This window comes from Hydractinia symbiolongicarpus, chromosome 13, assembly GCF_029227915.1.
Source record: "Hydractinia symbiolongicarpus strain clone_291-10 chromosome 13, HSymV2.1, whole genome shotgun sequence".
NCBI classification, from domain to species: domain Eukaryota; kingdom Metazoa; phylum Cnidaria; class Hydrozoa; order Anthoathecata; family Hydractiniidae; genus Hydractinia; species Hydractinia symbiolongicarpus.
In genome coordinates this window covers 8,959,332-8,977,762 of record NC_079887.1, presented here as the reverse complement: position 1 = coordinate 8,977,762, position 18,431 = coordinate 8,959,332, and the positions used below count along the sequence as shown (strand labels likewise).

The 18,431-nt window shown below is 34.0% G+C and overlaps 1 protein-coding gene across 2 annotated transcripts; it reads right to left on the bottom strand.

Annotated features, from left to right (window-relative positions):
* Nucleotides 1-1,222: 1,222 nt before the first annotated feature.
* On the bottom strand, nt 1,223-18,011 carry LOC130624323 (oxysterol-binding protein 1-like). Of its 2 annotated transcripts, none has more exons than XM_057439910.1 (10): nt 17,688-18,011; nt 15,886-16,130; nt 13,517-13,788; nt 7,979-8,524; nt 7,210-7,353; nt 6,614-6,859; nt 3,498-3,719; nt 3,300-3,395; nt 2,495-2,697; nt 1,223-2,423 (listed from the first exon to the last, which is right to left on the bottom strand). In XM_057439910.1, the coding sequence occupies exons 1-10, from the start codon at nt 17,807-17,809 to the stop codon at nt 2,048-2,050; spliced, it is 2,472 nt and encodes an 823-aa protein (XP_057295893.1). In that variant the 5' UTR covers nt 17,810-18,011; the 3' UTR covers nt 1,223-2,047. The 2 variants fall into 2 exon arrangements, with proteins under 2 accessions (XP_057295893.1, XP_057295894.1); XM_057439911.1 differs by having other exon boundaries at nt 15,928-16,130; nt 17,688-18,009.
* Between the last annotated feature and the right edge of the window lie 420 nt (nt 18,012-18,431).

Below are 18,431 nucleotides of genomic sequence, written 5' to 3'. Positions count from 1 at the left end.
AAGGAAGTCTTATATTATTAGCTCTTTTCAATTTGAAGCATTAAAACTTTTATTCTTTTTAATTTTCCTCTTATTTTCTGATTTTTGAAGTTTAAAGGAACATTTCAATTCTTCTTGATATTGTCGAAGAAATTGTTATTAACATATTCTATTGCTTTAGATCTCTGAAGCCATCATGAAGCCAAGTTCTCACATAATTTGTTTTTAAAGAAAAGGTGTGAGCCTTGAAAGACAATATCATTATTATTTTATTTGTTATGTGAATCCATTCGATTGTAGATACCTACGCCGTCCGAGATGTCAGAAAAGATACAAGATGCCCTATGAACGAATTTGATAAAATTAAAAAAATTGAAACCTCATCCTCAGGGCATTGTAGGTTTTTTTTACATTGGGAAGGAACTAATGTAAAAAAACCTAAAAAGCTCTCTGATGACTAGGTTTAAGGTACTGAATTTAAGCTTTTTTGTGAAAGTATTTATTGCTTTATAAAAATATCGGGGGGATGGGGGTCGGTGCCACATTCCGGCAATCATTTTGGTCAGTGTTTTATCAGGTCGAATCATAGAAACAGCGGCCAAAATGACCGCCGACGTCACGTAGCAGCGCCGAAAACCGATTGCGGGTCCTCGAAACGTCCGCCGAAACGCCCGCCAACCTGATAAAAAGGCCGTCAAAATGCTTGCAGGAATGTGGCACCGACCCCCTCCCCCCCTGCTATAAAAATTACCTAAATTTCGAAACTCACTGGACAAGAATATTTTACCTGGCTTCTAGTCGTTATGAAATCTAGTTTGGAGATCAGTGATGGATACTAACTTTGATTTCATTGCAAGCTATCGAAAACTTGTAAAGGTTTCGCACTAAGTTGTTGCTTCTGGTCTTCGCCGACAGAACGAATATCAATACTGCAATTACTACGCCTTTCGGCAGCCGTAACTACTGACGACGAATTTAAGTTCTTATTAACGGACCGAATCCATAGATATTGAAAACAGGTTTTAAATTAACCTGACCATTCAAAAATAAAATATATTTCACTCGCGAAAATCGAATATATGCACAAATAAAAATTTACCCTTGCGAGTACACAAAAGTAAGCAAGACAAAATCGAGGTAACAAAAATACGGGATCAACAACCTTGGTACATACACCGTCAACTTTTCCTTCCGTTGGAAAAATAGCAAAGAGACCTGAAACCGAGATAAAGTACACAATCAGTCAGTTACAATTTTAGTCTTTTTTTTATATATATACAAATAAATTCTCCATTCGTTAGAAATATATAATCTATATTGACCTGTTTTATAGCACCGATCCATTCTACCTAACTACAGAAAAAAATTCAAAAAGACGTATTAACGAAACGTTATAACATTGGAAAATATTCAACAACTTCAGCATAAAGTCGAACTTGTATAGAAATACTGTTTCAAATGAAATTATAATAAAAATAGTCTTGGTGAGAAAGACAGTTTTTTTCTTATTAAATTTACGAGAGGGGAAACATTTATGCGAGAACTAATTTTCTCGAAATACTTTTCAAAGGAAGTCCTGATATCGCGATAAAAAATGTTTTTGTGATATATACCATTTTTCAGGACCTTTCTGTGCCAAAAATGTATTAAAACTGCCTCAGTGTACCGTCCTTTAAATAAGAAAAAAATTAAAACTTGCTAGTATTCATTTTTTAAATTTTGCGAATAGTGAGTTTTCGGTTCCCTAAAATTTATTCTCTGAAAGTACAACCCTCACCCCGCGCAAACATAAACTAGTGATTTCTTGCAGAAAATCTTTTTTCCTATACTTGAGGATAAAGACTATAGTTTCAAGATTGTATGTAAAGTAAAGAGTTTTTTATATACAGAAAAAGCCTCAATACGTGATAATACAGTACGAAGGTATTGGTATAAAACATAGCAAAAATTTCATCGTGAAACTAAACGTTATACGAAAATCCTCTACGTTGGGGAATTTTTCATGCTTTGCATCTCCGTAAACATTTTTGCTTTGACAGTGTCACCTAAATTAAAAAATAAATCGTCATTACGGTGGCTGTAAATAAATATCTGGGCAATTTCCCCAATCTTGTTTCTCTTTGGCCTCCCAATATCCGCCCTTGTAGACGTATATGCCCAGATCACTATGTTCATCCTCAGTATATTCGAACCAGGTTGGCTTGTAACCTGCGTACACTCTTCCAGCTTCAACAGCCATTTGCGCTTCCTGTTCGCGCGCTCGACGAACTCCGCGTTGTTTCTCTTCCAGTTGCAATTTAACTCGGTTCGCTTCATCGAAATTTTGTTCTTCCATTTTTCTTATATCTGGTCTTAATCTGGAATCGGTCGGGCAAACATCAGGTTCCATTTCGTTTAAGGAACAAGTGAATTCAGAAAAATAATACATCTGTTTTGCACCAGCTCTAAAACAAAACAAAACGAATCAATCAATCAATCAACCAATTAATCAATCAACCAAAAAACAGCAACTTACAACAATGCTTTTTTCGACCACAACAACTGAGCTGGCAAAGTTTGAGGATTCCCTGATTTCGACGTGGGCATTCCTTGAGGTGCTTTAGAACCGCCCAAGTGGGGCTCTTTGTAAATAACTTTTCCACATTCTACTTTTTGGTCCCAGATACCAGATAAAACATAACGCGTTACGTTATTAACATCTGCTACAAAACCAGTAACCTAAATAAAATATAAAGTTTGGTACAGCCCAAGTTTTTGTGTAAAGAGATGCTTAATACAACTGTGAACAGAAACAAGAAATTGCAGTATTATTAGAAAAAAACACCAGTTCAATAATTCCTATGGACAGGTCTTTTAAATTTCAATGTAGCCCAATAACTTTTCAAGATTGCTGGACATTTACTTGTGAATTTTGAAGTGGTTTCGCAGAATTTCGTTAATGTGTAAATGCATGACTACTCGCGAAAACTTGTTCCTATGAAATGACTATAAATTTTAAAATCAAATACTTTATTTTTTTACGAAAAATTGAAAAAAACGAGGAAAGAAAGTTGTCAGTATTTTTTTATTATTCTGTTGTTACTTATTTTATTCCAGATTTCCAGGATGATATAATTCATCACTTAATGATTATGTAACGAAATTCTCAGTTCCGTACATCGTTTATAACTTTACGCCCACTTTAGTTATTATAATATTTCCGCCCACTTTACTATTATAATAACCCGTTGTATTAGTTTCCGCCCACTTTACTTATGATAACAACCCTTTGTATTGGGCATGTCATATTAACTCGTTAAAAAACTTAATAAACCCCGTACCTTCTTAGCAGCGTCTCTTGAGAAATAACTGTACGCGTGGTATTTAAGATGACATTTTTCACCAGTTGTATGGTTTCTTATATCCATCTCACCAGACTAAAAATCAATTTTTCCTCTTTGTAGCACATATATTGTAAAATAGGCAGTTTTTATATTCTTTTGGGTACATAAGAAACCCGAACGCGCCATTTTTCATACCTGGTCTATCCAAAGTTTGCCAACAATAATGTTATTTACAGAGGTTGTAACTTTCTTCCATGTGTAATGATTTCCTGATTTCGCGAATTTACAGTGTGCTGTGCCGAGTGGTGATACTAACAAATACTTTCCACGAAATTTACTGCTCATAGTGAAGTTCTGCCATAACGTCCATCCTCGTCCTTCCACATGATGAGCTACTGAGGGAGGATGGTGGCTAACCTAGAAAGCAGTTTAAAAATTCTCATTCGCTGTGTACTGGCTTTAAAGTGAAGATTTGGGAAGGCTAAAAAGAAGTTACGTAAAAACAAACTCGATACTCGAGATTGCTAAATAACGAAGACCCATGACCAACCTTAAAATACTGTTTCCATTTAATAACAGGCAAACTTAAATTCAGCATTTGACAAACAACGACAAGTATTTGATAAAGAAGGTCAAGCATTCGACAAACAAGGACAAGCATTCGATAAACAAGGACAAGTATTCGACAAACAAAGAGAAGCATTCGACAAACAAGGAAAAGCATTCGACAAAGAAGGACAAGTATTCGATAAACAAGGACAAGTAATCGATAAAAAAATCAAGTATTCGATAAACAAGGACAAGTATTCGATAAACAAGGACAAGCATTCGACAAACAAAGAGAAGCATTCGACAAACAAGGACAAGCATTCGATAAACAAGGACAAGTATTCGATAAACAAGGACAAGTAATCGATAAAAAAAATCAAGTATTCGATAAACAAGGACAAGTATTCGATAAACAAGGACAAGTAATCGATAAAAAAGTCAAGTATTCGATAAACAAGGACAAGTAATCGATAAAAAAGTCAAGTATTCGATAAACAAGGTCAACCATTCGATAAACAAGGACAAGCATTCGACAAACAAGGACAAGCATTCGACAAACAAGGACAAGTATTCGATAAACAAGGACAAGTAATCGATAAAAAAAGTCAAGTATTCGACAAACAAAGAGAAGCATTCGACAAACAAGGTCAACCATTCGATAAAACAAGGACAATCATTCGACAAACAAGGTCAAGCATTCGACAAACAAGAACAAGCATTCGACAAACAAGGACAAGTATTCGATAAACAAGGACAAGTAATCGATAAAAAAAGTCAAGTATTCGACAAACAAAGAGAAGCATTCGACAAACAAGGTCAACCATTCGATAAAACAAGGACAAGCATTCGACAAACAAGGTCAAGCATTCGACAAACAAAGAGAAGCATTCGACAAACAAGGACAAGCATTCGATAAACAAGGACAAGTATTCGATAAACAAGGACAAGTAATCGATAAAAAAAATCAAGTATTCGATAAACAAGGACAAGTATTCGATAAACAAGGACAAGTAATCGATAAAAAAGTCAAGTATTCGATAAACAAGGACAAGTAATCGATAAAAAAGTCAAGCATTCGATAAACAAGGACAAGTATTCGATAAACAAGGACAAGTATTCGACAAACAAGGACAAGCATTCGATAAACAAGGACAAGTAATCGATAAAAAAGTCAAGCATTCGATAAACAAGGACAAGTATTCGATAAACAAGGACAAGTATTCGACAAACAAGGACAAGCATTCGATAAACAAGGACAAGTATTCGATAAACAAGGACAAGTATTCGACAAACAAGGTCAACCATTCCATAAACAAGGACAAGTAATCGATAAACAAGGACAAGTAATCGATAAAAAAAATCAAGTATTCGATAAACAAGGACAAGTATTCGACAAACCAGGACAAGCATTCGACAAAGAAAGGTTAAGTATTTGACAATCAAGAAAAAATATTTGACAAGCAAGGACAAGCATTTGACAAGCCAAGACAAGCATTCAATAAACATGGGCAAGCATTTTGTAAACAAGGTCAAGTACTCGATAAATAAGGACAAGTTTTCGACAAACAAGGACAACCAATGGAAATGTTTTATTTCTTATCTAATAATACTTTAAGCCATAATGTTTCTATAAGACCATTGTAATAAGGAGGCATCAAGGTTATTAGCCATTGCATAGCAGGACAAGACCTCGGGGGTTAATATTCTAAAAATACAACTTTTTTTGAATTTTAAATGAGAGAGTGAGAACAAAAAGCATGCTAAAAATAACAGTGGCAGTCCAATTTTGGGTTTTTGTCATGTAAATACAGTTTTAGGCCCAAAATTTGTTTGGAAAACTTAAACTAATTTCTGTTTGAAAAAATAATTGACGTTAAAAACCCTAGGTCCAGAAATTCAAAATGTCACAGTCCAACTGTGTTAAAGAAAACATCATACTTAACGTAATGTTAATAACAAAATGAATATTTTCTTGGCCTAAACGGTGCAAATACTTTACAAAGACGTTAAAAAAATAAAAAAAGGAGCGACTAAAAACGCGTACTAAAAAGAAGGCAGAATATTGAACATTATAACCACAAGCAATTCCAAAAGCTGTTTCAACCTTAGTATCACATACTGACTTTTCAATGTCCACAATGGACTTATGAGTTAGGATCTTCGATTATTTGGTCTAGATCTTAAACAGTTCTAATTCTTGCTGACGTCATCACGCCCTAATTCTTCAATTTCTCAGAACATTTTTTTGACGTTGCTCATTTGGATTAACGCTCTGCCAAAGTGAAACTTTTGCAGCCTACCAGCCTTAGATTTAAATGGAGAGAAAATTTGAATGAATTTTTCTTTTGACGTCTAAGGGATGTATTCTGCATTGTGTAGAATAATTAAAACCGTTTGTCCATGTTTTAGACTTATAAATGTTTTTTCCATAGCCTCTATAAAAAGACTTTATGTCGGGTGGGGATTGCACCCTAATGTTACGCATTAGCTTACTTCTCATGATTTCAGAAATATAAGACCTGTGCAATAAATATAAAACAAAATAGCAATACCAGTGTCAACTTACGTATTTGTTTAGGTAAGTAAGATTCTACATCCATGCTATTAACGTTTACTTGAATTTAGTGACATGCAAAAGAACAAAATCAGGTAATCGAACAATTACGGCAGTGCTCAACTTTAAGTTAAATGGTTGAAAATAGAGCTGTTCCTTCCAAGTCAAGAAAATTTGAATAATAATAGTAATAAATTATGTGAAATACCTGTTCAGCAAGAGATGTCCAACCCATATCTGCTGATCGATCACATTCGTAAGTCTCTCCTAGTAAAGGGTTGAATGGTTTTCCAGTTCTGATGGCTGTAGAAGCATAACACGATATAGAGAAAGCAGCAATATAACATATTTGTTCGAGAGAGTTTTCACAACATGCAGCACGGTCGAGTAAGTCAGAGTATTCTAATTCTTCAGTTAAACGCTGCGTCATTGAAAGTGGTTCATTAAAGTTTACCTAAAAAAATAATTTTGAAAATTATTTGCTCTGTTTGTGGTCTGAAATTTACTTAGGCAAGTTAAAATTCAGAGTTAGAGAATCAAAGGAAAACAAAATAAACAAACAAATAAAAAAAGAAACAAAACGAAGCAAAACAAAGCAAAAAATATCGAAACTAACAAAAACAAAGTTAAATTGCACAAAAAACACTCTGATTAAACAATGGTTTTTAGAGAGATTTTGAAGGTCCCTTGAATTATTTTGGAGATAAGAGGGCCAATTGTTATTTTAAAAAGAAATATGTAAAGTGTTGGTTTAGTTGCTGTTGGCCATCAACTCAAAAGTTTAAAAAAAGCTTAAATACATACTGGCATAGGTATTTTAGTTAATTCTTTTCCAATACAGTTTTTCATAATACTCCATAAATTAAGGTTAGCGTTCGGTCGATTTGGTATATGCCGTCTGTGATGTTTGTATGGTTTATCAACCGGTATGTCTTCTCGTTGGATCAGCTATGTGAAAAAGAAGATTATGAAAATCAATTATGAATTGGAGTCAATCTTCACCTGACCCTCCTCCATAGGTTACATGTATGTCTAAGATGCAACTTCTAAGTGGGTGTGTAAGTTAACCATGCAGGAGCTTTATAAAACATAATATTCAAACTTTACTGGGTTTATGGGTGGATCTTATTGAAATGTAGGCACTTGTATTGAATGTAGAAAAAACTGATATTCTTAAACTTATGCATTAAAAACTTCAGATGCACAAAATCATCCTTTCAGTATCACAAACTAGAGTCAGATTTTGCAATAGATAAAAATTTGAACATTTTTTTTAAACCCTACATTTTACAAGTATATGGAACAACTACAAATTAAATAAATCATTACATTCATGACAGGCCTAACAAAACATAATAAAAGAGATTAAACTTTCTCCCTTACAGTTTCGAAAGCAACACACAGAAGATCTACCTTTCTTACAAACAGTTTTTATTATTACATACATTTTTTAATATGTTGACATGACGCTGGTAAAATAAAGATATTGATCTATCAATCGATATATCGATCTATAACATCGTCAATCAAGCAGTCAAGAAAAAAAATACTTAATGACTAAAAAATTACATACTGCACCAAAAGTTCCACCAGTTACATCCTCTGATAGCCATCTACGATGACCAGAATCCTTTTGTTGTGTCAGTACTTGTTCTGAGTTAGATCTCTTAATGTCAAAATTTGCAGTAGTGTTTTCATTCAAACATTGCATAGAAATTTCCCCAGAAGCGACAGACGAGTCATCATTTAATGAAGTGGACTCTTCAAAGTCCCGGTATATATTTAACTGCTCTTTTTCAGGGGAAGTGTGACCAGGAAATGCCTCAGGAAAGTCTGACATTGCATCTTCAAACAAATCATCATCGGACTCATTTTCATTTTCAACAGTATCGTGTTCAGCCATTTCAAATGTTTTTATGGTAGGACTTTCAACCGTTGTTGAGGACTTTTGCTTCTCTTTGACTTTTTCAATTTCACAGGCTCTCTCCAATTGTATATGCTGCTTGGCAAGTGTTTCAACTGTCTCTTCCAGTCTCATTCTCTTTCCTCGCTCAGTATTAAGAAGGCGAGAAAACTTTCTCTCGTATGACTGTGCTAGTTCTAGGAAATCTGCACATGCCTACAAAACAGAAGATAAAGTATGTATTACAAATACACTGTTTCTATTAGATAACAAACGCCAGATATTTCACAAGAAAGTCAATTTATTAGATGAAAAATTCAGTAAATTTGTAAACGCTAAAATTACATGACTATTTATGTAACATACCAATGACGTATTACAACTACATGATTCAGCTTAGCTCACCTACTTTATTAGATTACTAAGACCATTTTAACATCTTTGATAAAATACAACATACACAAAAACACTTTATAATTTAACCTTGCTTTTTACTTTTTGGCGCTGAGAGGAAACTAAGGGACAAAGTATTTATTTAGGAGAGCTAATAACACTAGTTTTCAGATGATTAAAAGAAGAGAGTAAACACCTTCCAGGATTTACTTGTTACATGGTTCTGCTATATACCTTACAACTTCTATTGCTGATTTATATTTTTTATGGAAGAATTTGTATTCGCAAATAAAAACCATGCTACATTGTTGTACCATGGCTAAAATAATGACACAGAATTGTCAGCATGATCTACCAACCAATGAAAAGACAAATTTAAATTCCGATTAAAAAAGTTGCATACACCTTTCCTTGGTCACCATGAAGATCCGCCTGTGTCTGATAATAAACAAACAAACAAATACCATTCTTAAACTTGACATTTTACATAAAACAGCAGAAAAATTGATTATACGTTACAGAATTTACGAATTTTTTGTAAATATATTTTTAAACTAACAAAAATTTTTTTTAATAATTCAGATTTATTGTTATCACAAATATGTGGATATCGCTAATGTAAAAGTATTGATAATTATGTTTTTTTTATAGCTACCATCAATTTCACTTTCTTTTCAACACTAACCCAACAAAACATTAATATGTAACTGAAAATTGAAAGTCCATTAGAGAGAGAATATAACATTTTTTCTCATGACATGAACTTTTACCCATGCTGACAGACAGAATGTGGGATTTCTATGAAATCAATTAGTGAAATTTAGTACAAAGGCTGTTTGAAAGAATAGATAACACAGTAGAGTAGTTTATACAGGGCCTCAAACTGAATGTCATACTTAAGAGTAAAAGCCTTCAGTAAATTCCACTATGTCCACTTCTCTCAATAATAACAGAGGGATAAGCAATGTGGAGTCTCTAGACTAAGATCTTTAGCCTTCACGGGGGAGGTTTGTCAACTAAATTGGATGACTTTAGGAAAAATAGGGGGTATTGCAAATACCATACGGTGTTGCATTGTCTCTAAAAAGCCAATTAACATCCACACACTATATGTGCCAAACTTTTTATCATTTTCAAGGTTTTCTTCTTTTTCTTGTTGTTGTTTTCCAAATTTTTTTCCTATAATTTTTTTATGTTCGAAGTTTTTAAGCACGCAGATACAAGAAATTTATGTTGATATGATAAAAGATAAGATGAAAAAGACAAAAAGATGGCTTTATCAAATATTTTAACTGAGGGAAAGGAAAGTATTTAAAAAATAGTAACATATTGGTACAATATCTAAAATGGAGAACATTAAATATCTTTAAGGTCTTCTAGGCTGATTTCAAAGAAAAACAAGAAGCCCTGGGGGCTCTAAGAATTTCCGCTCGCTACCAAAACATTTGATGACAACCTGCTAATTTGTTGTGTTATCGTGCCAAACATTCGAAGAGGTTTGGTGCATGAAGCTCTGAAGATAAAGGACACGAGTGACATTATATCTTACAACAAACGCAAACAAAACGAAACGTGTCATAATAAACTCACATTTTAAAAGAAATTGCTAACAAAAAATACAGCCTATCATTCATGGTTGAAAGTCTTGCGATTGAAACGTTTATGGTCTTAAATGGCATTTAGTTGACAAAAAATCAAAATTTTGATGTGACCATCATTTTCAGCATACTTTTTTTATTAACTGTGCCAATTTTTGTTGAAAATGAAGTAGTTTTAATTTTTGGACCAATTTTAGCCTAAAATGACATTTAAGGTGGCAAAAAATCAAAATTTTGATCTCATCATCACGTTCAGCATACTTTATTTGTTTACTGTGCCAAATTTTGTTAAAAATAAAGTAGTTTTAATTTTTGGACCAATTTTGGCCTAAAATGACATTTAGGTAACAAGAAATCAAAATTTTGATGTCATACTTTGTTTGTTAACTGTGCCAAATTTTGTTGAAAATAAGGTAGTTTTAATTTTTGGACCAATTCTGGCCTAACATGACATTTAGGTGACAAAAATCAAAATTATTATGTCACCATTATGTTCAGCATACTTTTTTCGTTAACTGTGCCAAATTTTGTAGAAAACAAATACCAATTTTGGCCTGAAACGTCATTTAGATGACTTCCCAGTACTTAAGGAGCTTAATTACGAAGTTTAAATCTGTGACATTGCAATTGACCATTTGGGACAGGGTTAGTTAGTTAGTTAGTCAGTTATCTCTCAGAGGAATGTGAAATCCCAGGGTCGATTTTTTCTCAAAAAATGCTCCGAAAGAAAAAAAAAAGACGGTTTTAAACACCTAATTTGCATCAGGATTTTGCATGATAGTTTTTACTGTGGGATATGCTGAAGCAAAACAAAAAGTCATATTGAAGAAGAACTACTTTGTTCATCACTAACATACTGCCAAGCAGTGAGCGGGATTCGATCCGCGGTCCCCAGAACTGGGAGCCGCAGACGAACCCACTACACTACGTGCGGAATATGTTAGTGATGAACTCAGATAGTTTATCCGGATGGTGTATATACATATAGGTGAATATTTATCATAGCACATCCGTATTTCATTCTCAACAGAGAATGGTTCACCCCGATCAGACCTCTGATCATGACGGGCGAGTATAATGCGTGTAAGTCATATTGATGAAGAACTACTTTGTTCATCACTAACATACTGCCAAGCAGTGAGCGGGATTCGATCCGCGGTCCCCAGAACTGGGAGCACACCATACGGATAAACTATCTGAGTTCATCACTAACATATTCCGCACGTAGTCATGATCAGAGGTCTGATCGGGGCGAACCATTCTCTGTTGAGAATGAAATACGGATGTGCTATGATAAATATTCACCTATATGCAAAACAAAAAGGTTTTGAATCACACATTAGTTCAAGCTGTTTGTGATTAAATCCTGAGAATATAATAAATAATTGATATAAAAAATAAATAAAAGCAATAAGAAATTAGAAGCAAGGGAAATATATAATAATCAGAAATACAACTGTGTTTGTTAATCCATACAAAGAAAAATGGAGAGAGTGGAAAGGGTATTAAAAATGATATTGTAAAGCTGTCATCACATTAGAGCTTGTGTGATGATATAGTAACAAACGTTGACACAGTTTGTCTCAAGGAATATAACTAACATTGTGCCAGATAGTAGATAAGTAAAATATTAATTTTTGCAGAAGTTGGAAAAAGATGACCAATTAAAGGCAGAGGTGTGTGATGTGTGATCAAACCTGCACTGCCTCCACATTCCACAAAAGATCAGTATTGTAGTAAACACATAAATGTGTAGACACTTCTTTATTGTGTCACATATGTTTTACATTCTCTAACCACCAATTTAATTTAAACAGACAAAATGGAATAAATTAACTTTCGTTTCCTTTGAATAAAGTTTTCTACGAAAACAATTTTTATGCAGTGTTTGTAATGCAACAATGCAAGCAATGTTAGTTCCCCCTAAAAAATTCTACAAATACCACACTATGTTTGTTCACAGCCCGGACCTTCAATGAATTTGCAAAATATGAGAAAATAATTTGATAAGGAGCAGTGCATTTAGAAATCCTAAAGGTTGGAATTATGAACATGAAACTTTCACCTTTTCTAAGGTCTACACCTATATTTCAAATGTCTATCTTTCTGCATACAAATTAAATCTATTATTTTTTCTTTTTATTCCTTTACTTACAGTAATGTTTTTTTTCGTTTTTGCAAATAAATCTCATCACGTTTTTTCAAAATATATACTGTATTCAAAATATATGAACAAGCTTCCCTCAAACACATCACTTGTATTATGATGTACTTCTCTTAAGTAAGTTTATAAATAATGAATAACATTTTACACATCTGAATTAATATCAATCACATCAAATTATTAAACACCTAATACACCGGAGAACAGCTTTTTTTTATTATTTATACATTGTTTGAAAATGTAAAATGAAAGAAAGCATGATAAGGATTTGCAAAAGAGTTGAAAAAAGAAATATCACATTCAAGATTTCTGTTAAATGTTTTGAATCTTTTCTAGTTTGGTCATCACACTTGCTACAAAGGAGGAAATTTGAAGGTTATACAAATTTGCAATAAAGTGTCACAGAAACATATACAAAATTTATGAAAAATTATTCTGCTATGTCTGTTCAGTATTCATATTCTTGTAGAAAGTTTACCATTTCTTGAACAGGATAGAACATGATATACAATGACTCACATTGATTTTCTTGTTTACAAAAAAGATTTTTCTTTGTGAAATCAGTGTTTGCCCAAAATCTTTAGGGAAATTTAAAAAAATCCTAAATGGAAAAGCCTTGAGTATGTTTATCAATTAATAAACCAGCAGTAGAAAAGAGCATTCCGGCTTTACTATGACTCATGGAAAACACATCACAACTATCCTTTAAAAAGCTTATTGTCTGCAATGACAGATTTAACGTAAATTAATAATCTTTACCTGTTGTAGACAGAACTATTAGTTTAGTACTAGTTAGTGACCCATGGAAATAACCAAAGACTCACCCGTCCTTTTTATACCGCATTGTGTATGTCTCTCTACTTGTGTGAAACCTAACACTACTTGTGGTACTATTTTACATGACAGATGTTCACGGGTATTATAATATAGACTAGCCGTTAACTCGCCCGTCCTTTATATATCGCATTTCGTGTTTCTGTAACAGGACGTGGTTTTCACGGACAGACAGACAAAATACGGCTATTATTAAAGGGATTACATAGGATGACTTACGTTAATCATGGCATTCGATGTAATTCGAAATAGTTGTGCTTTCTCATTAACCAAACGCATGTTCTGTGCAGCCACATCTTTGATATCTTTTTGCGTTTTTTCAAGAGGTGTTGCTGCTCGAGATGGATCCTTATCAACAAGATCACCTATAGCTTTTTGCAATGCTCCTCCATGGTTGTTAACTAGATTGTGGCATGTGTTAAGGTCGTCTAACTTTGTGCTGATCATTTTAATGGTAATTTCATCTTCACTGTCACTATCACTGTCATCATCTAGAAAAAAACAATAACAGTCAAGGCTGCAGTCTTTAAAGTATACATGTATTAACTCGAACTTGCAGAAGACCAAACACTTTTTTCTGAAATACCAAGCATGTGGAGATTGTGAGAATTTTTTAGTCAGTGAAGAAATCTCGAATTCTATAATGAAAATTTGCATTAAAATTAAAACACCAAAACAAACTTGGGTGGGTTACTTAAAATAAGAATATCGTCCAGATTGTCTAATCTAATTCACATGATAATTAAAGAAAATGCTGACTGCCAAAATAAACTTAACTGCCAAAATTGAGTTAAAAGTATATCTTATTCTTTATTGTCAATAAAAATAAATTTTAAAGATAATTTTTTATTGTTGACTGTGCAGCAAAAAAATTGAAATGATATGGAGCTAAACACAGTTTAGCTCATGTTAATTGCAGTTCCCAATACTTGATAGTTGCTAAGCAGATGCATCATTAAGGGTACACAAGGTTGTCTTGCTCACCCAAGGCATCTTTGTCTCAATTAACCAAATCAAAGCTATGTGTCATAACTTGAAGCAACTTTCTTGTTGATACTTTAGAGTAGGGGACTAAAGGTTTGGGTATAGTCTGTCCATATTAGGAGGTTCTAAATTAGCCAATCTACAATCCAGGGGCCCTATAAATAGGAGGGAGTTACTCTGATTTAGCTTCTCACCAGTAGTAGCAATAACTTGCTTAACTGAAATAATTTTCCCACCCACCCACCCACCCATATATTTGGTTAATTTTATTTTATTTTTCTCTTTATGTGACACACCTGCATCATCGCCCCACTATGTTGGAACGATAACGGATTATCTACAATCGAACTGGTTCATCGAGGCTACATAACGTCATCGAGCATAAAGAAATTTCCAATTGCTTTAGCTACACGGTTTCCTTGAATTGGCGCAGTTTGGCTTAGTACGACCAACAAGGTTTTAGTCCAGTGGTGGAAGCAATATGCAACTTTACTCAATTATGTCAATGTGTTAAATTTAACTGGTGGGGGTGCTGGGCTGCCCTGGGCAGCCACAAAGTGTAGAGATGTGCGTGTACCCCTAGAAGAGTATGGTGAATTAAGTACAGGTGCGAGGAGATGAACGACGGTGCACCACGCGAGCAGGACAGATGACTGGGGAAATAACAGCAAGGGGATGCGGCGCTGACAGTCAGAGGTGGTGCACCAAGAGGTTAATAACAGGTGTGAAATGCAAAAGAGCTAGAGCTCATAAAGAGTAGGGTCTTGTGAGGTATGATAGTGGAAATGGAATCACAGGAGAGGACCTCCGGATGTGATTGAGAGATTAGTTAAGCCAGAAAACACTACTAGGAGAAGAGTTCCGGATGTAGTGGAGAAGAGCGAATTTATTGGGAACAGCTTGAGACAATATCTTCTCTTCAGCCTAGCATCCTCACCCGATTCCGCCAAATTATCCTCAGTTTATTCTTACAAAATTGAAATAAATTTTCTACTCCAAGTTTGTGTTTTTATTGGGAACTACAGCAGTTAATTGCATATTATAATAAGTATCTTTTCTGCGAAATGCATGTTTCATTGAATGTATTGATTCAAACATACTGATACAAAGAAGGAGCTAAATTTTGCAATAATATAATAAAGAGCAAGGCAAGCCTGTATTTTCTAATGAATTCTTTTGCAATTCTCTCTAAGCTATACAGATAATTGTTTTTCTTGTGAATATAAATAAATACAACATACCATATACTGTATTATTTTGGTTTAAAATAACTATTGTTTATTATTCTTTTGTTTTTTTATAATTTTTAATAGGTGTACTATGAGAAAAATGTTGAATTAAATCCAATTTTTCTTGTATCGACACATATCGAAAATCAAGCTTGTCTAATCAGATCAACTGATTTTGTTACATTTTTTAAAATGAAAATCTGGCTTTACAGTAACTGTAAATAGTATTCCCATTGGTGTGATTGTGAATGATCCTGATTATAGAGCTGCATCCTTAACAAAACAACGAAATCCATAAAGAACAAAATGAGGTCAAATACTAGTAATGTTCTTATAGTCAAGAACAAAGTAAAAACTCAGGAAGATATCACTTGCCTTTATAAGAAGGCATCAATCCATTGAAAACATAGCACCAACCTGAAGCTAAACTTTTAATAGCTTTAACTTTAGCTAACTCAAGTGCTGTAACCCATCTTTGTCGTTCAACTTCAGAACCAGCCCTTAAATGCCACACTTGGCTTCCTCCGTTGGTTACAAACGAACACGAATCAACTGTATCTATATATGCACCAGCCAGATTGATTGTACCACGACATGTGTGATTCATCTCAGCAGGAGATCTAATAAAAAGCATTTTTAAAAACAAAGATTCTTATTCTATATTTTATATCTTTCACATCTGAATTATGTTGAATTAAATATAGCTTACACATAAAAAGAGCAGGAGATCTAATAAAAAGCATTTTTAAAAACAAAGATTCTTATTCTATATTTTATATCTTTCACATCTGAATTATGTTGAATTAAATATAGCTTACACATAAACAGTGCATCAAGTAAAAGGCAATGACCAATCAATGATCAGCAGAAGCTTTAAATTTTTAGCAATACTTTGTATTTTAAAAATCTTGATTAAGTTAATAAATTGTTTTTGTTTCTGTAGATTGTTTATTCATTTGTAGAATATATTTTTACCAACAATCTACAGTGAATCTCGTGTTAGGCCTAGGCCTAAGAATACAAATTTATTTATATGCAGATTCAAGAAATCGTGAAAATCGTCATAACTACTGCCAGTATTTTTATGTGAAAAAATACTAAAAGCTGCTTCTTCTTTTCTCAAATCGTTTACACGGAAGTCTCTATTAATATCTGTGTTCAAAATATTATCCAGTTAAAAGAGCTTACCTTAAGACGCACATTACCTACAGTACTGGAATCAGGACACCTAACATAGTGGATCGTGTATCGATGTTTGGCCGGAAAAATCTTCTAGTTAGGCCATAAAAAGCTAATTAGACTATGCGCAAAATATTTTGCCGATTTTGGTCAACATCATTTAGTTCTGTCATACAAATGCGACGATTTTTTCAAATATCAAAGTTTTGAAATTTGGTTGCACAAAGAGAGTGAAATAAAAATGCCACCACGTTAGGGGCCTTCTAAAATTTTTTTCGGGCCCCGTTAGCGGGATATGGCCGCTAAGGGGGGGAGGGAGGGGTCTGAAGCTTGAAAAAAAAATCTGCTAAGGATTGAGAAATTTTAAAAATTTGTTTGTGGCCTGAACATTCTTCGTCGTCCGTGAGCATAATTTCTCTTTTCATCAATTCCGATAACTTTTATCTACAAAACACGCCCCTGAGCCTTCCAAAAATTTATCCGAATGTGTGTATTTCACAGACGGAAATCCGCTAAAAGAGAGGGGCAGGGGGTCTGAATCTTAGCAGCGATATCCCGCTAACGGGGCTCGAAAAAATATTTTGAAGGCCCCTTAATGGTGATTTTTTTGCTTTTAAAAAATTTTATAGCCCAATTAGGATAGCATAGCCAAGTTAGGTTAGGAATTCCTCTCTTAATATGGCAATTAGTCTAATTAGTTTATGATATCCCAATTTGCTGTGCTATCTGACTGATTGTAAGATGTTGTGTCTGGTAGAGCGCTGACCCTAATTAAGTTTGCGTAGCTCAAAGAAAGCATTAAATACTCCAGGACTCCCCATCAAAGCCATGGCCAATCCTGGAAATAATATGCAGGGTATATCCCTTAATATTTGCAAGGCTAGCCAAGTAAAATATGCACATCTATCTATTTAATATGATGGAAGGTATGGTATAGCTAGCTAGCTATTATGCCCCCAGCAGCCTTTTTCTTTTAAATTAAATGCAAAAATGATTACCTGTAATATGATAACAAGCCATTAGATAGGACAAACCATCGCTTTTGGTATCCCTTAATATAATTTGTCCATTTCCATAAGTGTCCCCTGAATTGATCAGGGCAAACACGACCATCAGGCATCTTTCCTCTAAAGTTTTCTCAGCCTAACTTGTCATTTTAAAAAAATATAAATTGCTAGCTGTACTCTGGAATGTTCACCTACAGCTAAGATGACTGATTTCCGGTTAAAGAACACGAACAGAATATGACAAGCACAAGCACAACTTTTGTTTTGTGGTTTTGTTTATTTCAACCCAAAGGTTCTCCGCTTGCAGTAAGATTTTACGTTAAACGAGAAAAAAATAACAACGAGAGTGGCGGTCGGCAACCCAAATAAAACTTTCTTTTCGCGCGCGAATATTTAAGAAGAAAAGAAATAAATTTATTTCTTTGGAATTTTATATATCAAAATTGTACAGGTGAATCTTTATCATATCCTTGTGTCCATGTTTTAACAGGAAATGTGGTCCGATTCGAGGTGAAATATTCTCTGTTGAGAATGTTTCTCCCTGGATTTTTCAAACGGATGTGCCATAATAAAGATTCGCATGCTCGTCTGGTACTTTCTTGCCGCCCGCTGGGAGGATGGGCGTTCGGGTATATTACACCACCCGTGAAACTTACACATGGCACAATTTCAGTGAAACTTTTACACGTGCGCTGTTGGTTGCTCCTTCAACATGTTTTGCACCTAATTCTGATT